Source organism: Quercus suber, unplaced genomic scaffold, assembly GCF_002906115.3.
Source record: "Quercus suber isolate HL8 unplaced genomic scaffold, Cork oak 2.0 scaffold_428, whole genome shotgun sequence".
Lineage (NCBI taxonomy): Eukaryota > Viridiplantae > Streptophyta > Magnoliopsida > Fagales > Fagaceae > Quercus > Quercus suber.
In genome coordinates, this window is record NW_027069879.1 from 408,277 (window position 1) to 415,516 (window position 7,240).

The 7,240-nt window shown below is 39.7% G+C and overlaps 1 protein-coding gene across 1 annotated transcript; it reads right to left on the minus strand.

Moving 5' to 3' along the window:
• Nucleotides 1–1,871: 1,871 nt before the first annotated feature.
• LOC111990605 (uncharacterized) lies at nt 1,872–3,888 on the minus strand. Its single transcript, XM_024022392.1, has 4 exons — nt 3,698–3,888; nt 3,263–3,572; nt 2,987–3,152; nt 1,872–2,737 (listed from the first exon to the last, which is right to left on the minus strand). The coding sequence occupies exons 1-4, from the start codon at nt 3,886–3,888 to the stop codon at nt 1,872–1,874; spliced, it is 1,533 nt and encodes a 510-aa protein (XP_023878160.1).
• Nucleotides 3,889–7,240: the final 3,352 nt, after the last annotated feature.

Sequence of the window (7,240 nt, forward strand, 5' to 3'; positions counted from 1 at the left end):
GTGCATGGAAGCTTGGAGGTCAATAGTACCTTTTAGGTGTATAATAGCATTACGAGTGCACCAAATTTCCTCCATAGTAAGAGCCATATTAAGGGATACAAGCCACATATCCTGCACTTGACAAAGAGCCGGTGGTGGATCCAATATTACCTTAATGATGTCACTAGGGAGAGCTAAGTGAGCTTCATCTGATTTGAAACCCCAGCATGCAAAGAACCAGAGAGCCTTGGCTGCAAGGCATTTAAGTAAAAGATGAGAAGCAGATTCCACCTCCAGGTTACAAAGTACACACCACAGCTCAGATATATCCATGCGGCTCATCAAGTTTTCTCTGGTGGGAAGAGCATTTACAGCAACTCTCCAAAGGAACATTTTGGTTCTTTCTGGACCTCTCATTTTCCAAAGCTTTGACCAATTTACTTCAGTGGCAACTTGGGAAGGGGGGTTAGACAGCAGCTCCTTATAAGCAGATTTAACCAAGAAAAGACCTTTGGAATCTGGAATCCACAATAGCTTATCTGGCCTTGGTCCAATAAGGATGGGAATGGAGAGGATTGCTTGGGCTGAAATGGATTTAAAGATATCCTGAACTATGGTAGTCTTTTAGGTGTGAAGCTCAAAATCAATAAGCTCAGCCACTTTCATGGGCAACAGACAACTTCACTCATCTTTTGGGGAGGGGATGAAGCCTTTAATCCAAGGTACCCAAGGGTCTAACCAAACATCAATTGATTCACCATCTCCAATGAGGAAGCAAACTCCCCTTCTAACTACTTCCCTTGCTTTCTCAATTGCTTTCCAAGTGGGGATGCATACTTAGATGCTTCCGCTCTAAGCCAATCATCTTTCACCTTATACTTTGCTCTGAGAATCCTCTTACAGAGGCTATCTCTCTTGGATGCTATCATCCATGCCAACTTTGCCAGTAATGCGGAATTTATGTTTTTGGCTTTTTTGAACCCCAAACCACCACTGTTTCTTGGACAGCATAAGCTATCCCAAGCTTTCCAAGCCAGAAATCTTCCCTCCTTTTGTTTAGGCTTCCACCAAAACCTTCTAGTTAGGGCATCCAAGTTGTTACACACTTTGTTGGGAATAGAGAATAAGGACATGGTGTAGATCGACATTGATTGAGCCACTGAGTTAATTAAAGTCCTTCTCCCTACCCATGACAAACAATTGCTTCTCCATCCCGACAATTTTGCTTCAAGCTTATCTTCAAGGAATGCAAAGTCCTTAGAGGGTGCCCTTGATAGGAACAGTGGTGCTCCAAGGTATACCGCATCCTTTTTTAGGCTTTTCACTTGGAGGATTCCTTTCATGGACCTACGGGTTTGGATTTGTGTGTGCTTTGAGAAGAAAACCCCCGACTTGCTTCTATTAATAGATTAGCCTGACCACCTACAGTACTTCTCCAACGTTTTCACTAAACTTTCTGCATCTTTTCTAGGGGCCTTTATGAATAATATGATGTCATCAACATACATAACATGGGAGATCGTTGGGCCACTGATGCTAGATTTTATACCAGCAATATTTTTCAATCTAAGTTCATGCTCTATAAGTCTGGATAGCACTTCTTGGCCCAAGATAAATAGGTATGGGGAGAGTGGATCCCCTTGCCTAAGCCCCCTACTTGGCTTGAAGCATTCTGATTTGCCCCCATTAACAACCACTTCGAAAGAAACCAAAGAAACACAAGCAATGATCCACCTTATGAAAGTTTCATTGAAACCAAAACGAAGGAGGACTGCTTCCAAGAACTTCCAATTTACTCTGTCATACGCCTTTTGGAGATCAAGTTTGATTGCCATAAGGCCTGGCTTCGTTTTAAGGGTTTTAAAGCTATGCAAAATTTCTTGGACAATGATTTAGTTCTCTGCTATCCATCTAATTTTTGGTATGAATGCCGATTGAGTAAGCAACACCAACTTATCAAGAAGAGGCCGAAGCTTTTCCACCAAGAGCTTTGAAATGATCTTATAAACCACGTTACAAAGGCTAATTGGTCTGTAATGATTAACAGTGGTGGGGTTAGATATCTTAGGGATGAGAACAATTAGAGAGCTATTTACCTCTTTTGGCATTGAACCCCTGATGAAGAAGGAAGAGACTGCCTTTACAACATCATTTCCTACTGTAGACCAAAGTTGTTTATAGAAAAGTGCTGGGAAGCCATCTAGGCCTAGTGCCTTTAAGTCCTGCATTTGAAACAGGGCAACTTTGATCTCTTCTGGAGATGAGATGCTTTGTAAGCTCTCGTTTTCTTCCTCAGTGATGCAAGGTAGCACCAAATAGTCAAGATTCTCCGGAAAACATATATCATCTTCTTTGAACAGATTTATGAAATTGTCTCGAAATTGATTCCTGATTTGGCTAAACTCATAGATCCAAGAGCCATCTTCATTTTTTATAGCATCTATATTGTTGCTTCTCCTTCGAATGATGGTAGACAAGTGAAAAAAATTTGAGTTTTTATCACCTAGTTTGAGCCACAGTTCTCTGGACTTTTGTCTCCATAACACTTCACTTCTGAGAAGCCATTCCGAGAGTTCATATTGAAGACCATTTTCTACTAAACCATTCTCATGTGAAGGCTGTCTATCTTGCACTTCCCTGATTTTCTTGAGGAGAGAATTAATTTTGTCCTGGCATTGGCCAAACACCTCCTTATTCCACTTGCGGAGAGCATCTCTGGTTGCAGCTTGCTTTTTGTACAATTTGATGAATTTTGATCCTGAAACCTTTACATTCTAGGCGTTTTCAATAACAGCACTGCAATTTTCATTCCTAAGCCAAATTGCTTCGAACCTAAAAGGCCTATGAGCAAAACTATCACATGGGTTAGTGTCCAGTAGGATCGGTGCGTGGTCTGACTTAATAGCACCAAGATGAGTAATGGTTGCTTTTAGGTATGCCAGTCGCCATGAAATGTTTGCCACCCCCTTGTCTAGCCTCCTTCTAATTGCGGAATTGCCCCACTTACCTCTAGCCCACGTGAATTTGTTCCCTGAGTACCCCAAATCCACTGCATTTAGCTCAAACAATAATTCTTTAAGGTAGTTTGTAGATGATGGCCCTCCTTTCTTACCTCCAAATTGTTCCTCATCATTGATTATAAAGTTGAAAGCTCCAATGCAAGCCCACAGTCCCTGGTGGGATTCTAGAAAAGCAAACAAATTCCCCCATGCTTTTTTCTTCTTTGATTTGTATGGTGGACCATAGAAACCAACTAACAACCATTCAACACTTTGGTTGCTACCTTGACTGCAATTAGATTTTTATCATACTCTACCTCTTTTTTGGCTAGGCCATTTTTCCACATACTATATAAACCCCCTGCATAGCCCTTCGCCTCAACAACACAAGAATAATCAAACTTAACAAACTTCTTTACATAATCCATCCTATTTTTATCAGCTTTTGTTTTGGATAGGAAGACCACATCAAGTCTTGCTCCTTTTATTTGAGCCCCAAGGGCTCGAATTGTCACGACGTTGCAGATGCCTCGACAGTTCCAACCTAGAATCCTTAGGGTGAGGTTGGGGGCATGATAAAGCCCGCCTCCTCGGCTGTAGAAACAGAATTAGAACAGATATATTTAGATACCATAGGGGTGGAATAGGGATAAGGGTCAGGATGGAGCTCACCATGATTTTCAGCTTTCTTTCTCTCATCCAAAATAAAGTCTTCCAACCTTGATCGCAGAATGAGTGTTGCCGTACTTGGGTCAAAGTACACCGGTTCTATAGCTGTGACAGCTTTCCTCAGCCTCTTTGCAAAGAGATCAAAACTTGGTCTAGGTATTTTTCTCTTAAGATTTATGCTCAAAGTTTTTGATGAGGATGGTGATGGCACTTGGGTGCTCTGGGTTTGTGTATCAATCATGGCTTTTTCACTGGGGAGGGTAAGGGATATGTGGTCAAGAGGATTTTAAGCCTTTTGGTCTGAGTGCTCAACATAAGGCAGTTTACACGGGTTGGAAGGTGTTTTTGGGCCGACTGGGGTTGGGCCTTGTAACTTTAGGTCCTCACTTAAGGATGGGTTTGACAGGTGACTATTGGCTGGGTCATCAAATGGGCCAAGTTGGTGTGTTGGGTTTGGTTTAGTGGGAGTGAGGTGTTGTGAAATTTTAAAATACTCGCAAGTGTACGAACCGTACCGAAGTATAGTTTGACAAGAACGAGGTCGAACCCACAGGGACTTGAATGAATGTAGGAAAATTAATTAAATCTTAACCAAATTAATCCTAATTTAGTTTAATAAAAATTGGTTGTTTTGAAATTAAATAAACTAAGCAAATAATAAAATTAAGCGAATAGTTAAACTAAGCAAGAGATATAAAATAATAAAAAGATGTAAACAATCAAGGGAAAGGAAATAAGGTTTTGGAATCCGCCTTGTAAGTCATATCAGCATATATTTATGATTATTAATTTTTCCCACCTCACTACATGATAATCTAGAAATCAATCTTACTATCATGGAAAATATTCTTGTTAAAATCCTTATTTTAAAAATCAAAAGCATGTTCTTCTTCGCTTCTTAAGTATAAAACCAAATCATCAATTGTATCCGTAGCCAAACAAATCACAAGATATATCTAATTCTAAAAATCAAATCATAACTTGTATCCATTGACAGACAAATCACAAACGATATCCAATTTTATAATCAAGAATTAATAAACCAAGCATTCAATTAATTAAGACAAATTCTAAATCATGAGAAAAACATGATTGAACTCATATCTAGAATCCCATCTTAGTCAATTGATATGAAGCAAGAACAATTTATATCATTAAAGAACAACTATTGTAGGAAAAATTAAATCACGTAAATATTACTAATAATCTTTAACAAGGTTTCATCCTCAACCCTAATTATAAATTTAGCTACTCATGATAATTGAAATAAAACAAAAAAATAAAATACTAAACATTAAATTAGACAAATAAAATAGAGAAAGAAATAGTCACAGTGCTATCATGGAGAAAAGCTACAGAGAAGCCACATGCGGCATTGCCTCTTACTCCAATTTTCTGTTTTCATCACAGCCCTAGCACTAGCCTTAGTCCCCCTGAATTTTGCCCTAAAAAGCCTTTAAATAGGTCAATGAATCCTATTATAAGTTGAATTCCCGTTTGGAGAAAATCCCAGACTTTTAGGCTTTACTTAACCGACTATTTAGGCCCACTTAACGTCAGAATTAGGACTTCTGGTAAACTACAAAGTTGTAGCCCTTTAAGTTAACTTTCCAGCCCAACTTGAATAATCTCGATTGAATATCTGAGCCGAAAGTTATGCTAAAAATACTAACTGATGTGCAGGCTGGAATCCTAATCCGAATTGGACTTGGATTTGGTGCAAATTTCCTTTGATTCCTCACTCCAATTGGACTTAAATTTAATATTCATGCCTGGCTGGATGTAAGTTGGCTTGATTCAATTGGCTTAGCCCCACTTTGCATGTAAAGCCCTTGTTATCTGCAACACAAAGATATTATATAATCAGTCACAAAATAACATAAAAGTAAGGCCAAATATGCAGATATGTGAGTACTTTATCGTATATATTTCATGCACGTCATGAGGCTTTTTTGAAGCCCAATCTTCACAGGAGTCAAAAGAAAGAAATTTCGAGCCTCATAAATGTCGGGGCTAACCACCTCTTGGGGGGATAAGGATTGCGTGTCACTCACCAGCTGTGATTGTACCATCCCAAGATTTTCGGTGTCAGTCCTTGAGCTGTCCTTTCTAATAGAATGCAAACTATCCTCCAGTGTACACGTGTTGTCTCTCTGGACAGGACCACTTCCATGGTTACTTTTGGCGTTTTACCAGCTATTGCTGTCGGCAACTTGGTGAAGATTTGAATCTGATGAGCTAGTGGGGATGGGGGTCGAAGTATTGGTGGCGATTTCATTAGGGACTTCGTCATTTTCTACTCTGAGCTATGGCCCGGCGGCCTTAAAACTTTTTCCAAATGGGTTTTGGAGTTTGAACACCTCTGCTGAGCAAATCTTTTGCTCATGCGCAATGATGCCACAATAATAACAAATATCAACAATTTTCTCATATTTTAATCCAATCCATAAATCATTTTTACTTGGCCGAGGAAGGAAAACACCTAGAATTAATGGGTTGGATATGTCCACTTTAACTCTGAGTCTAAAAAATTTTCTCCACTTTCCACCCGGTTCTCTTATCAGATCGACTTCCATGATAGCACCCACTCTAGACCCAATCTTTCTTAAGTTTTCCTCTGTTCTCCATAGAGTAGGTAGGCCGTGAACTTGGACCCAAATTGAGGATGACGAGAAATCAACTTTCTGCCATGTAAGATCTGGGCTCCACCTCTTAAGAACCATGTGGCCCCCTCTGATGGACCATGGTCTCCTCGTGAAGACTTTGTGGAGGTCCACCTCATGGTGAAAAGTGAACATGAAGACCTCCTTGCTGAGTCTTTTGATTTCCATTGGGAAAACTGGCTTCCAAGCCCTGACAGTGATGTCCTTTACCATATTGTAGCTTATGTTTTTGGCAGATATGATTTTGGCAAGTAGGATATTATCTGGCGGTAGGTTGTTATCTTGGTTTGGAGGGAGCTCTATTCTAATGTTCTGACATGAACATTTTTCAGTTTTAGTCACAAGATCTGAAACCTCCATGGCGGAGGCTCTGTTTCAGGTATGGGTTTGGTTTCGTTTGGATGTAGCAGAGCAGCAGCCGATGGAAGGGTAGCAGCAGATCTGTAGGTGGGTCGGGGTGTGGGGATGGAGAGATGAAACAGAGAATAGGAGATAAAGGAGACTAGCTCCGGTGAAAGGGAAACGGGAAGTAAGTACTATACTAGTACGGAGAGAAAAAGGAGACTAGCTCCAGGTATATTCCCCAAAATCTTAGTTCAACATTTACTGCACTGAGCTGAAATCTCTCTCTCCCTTCACACCATGCCAATTAACCACTTTCTTCTTCCCATGGAACCTTTAATTTTTACTTTTTGTTTTACTATTAAAGGATATAATGTATTTGTAACAAGAAAACTCTTCCCTTATATTGATATAATGATGGCTGAAAGTACCATAAATTCCCCTAACCAAGATACACAAGGACCTCTAGAAGTGAACACTTTCCTAAATCTATTTAATAATTGAACTGCTAGACTCTAAGTGTAATTTTACCCTACCATTGGAGAAATTATTTTTCTTGTATTATCAAAACAGGACCACTAACGTACT

Excerpts from the sequence above, each read along its gene's own strand:
- LOC111990605 (XM_024022392.1), bottom strand. The coding sequence starts at position 3,888 with ATGATTGATACACAAACCCAGAGCACCCAAGTGCCATCACCATCCTCA. Across the intron at positions 3,153-3,262 it reads AAAATCTAATTGCAGTCAAG|GGACTGTGGGCTTGCATTGG; the intron begins GTAGCAACCAAA and ends GAATCCCACCAG. Across the intron at positions 2,738-2,986 it reads CAAATTCACGTGGGCTAGAG|GATCAAAATTCATCAAATTG; the intron begins GTAAGTGGGGCA and ends TAAAGGTTTCAG.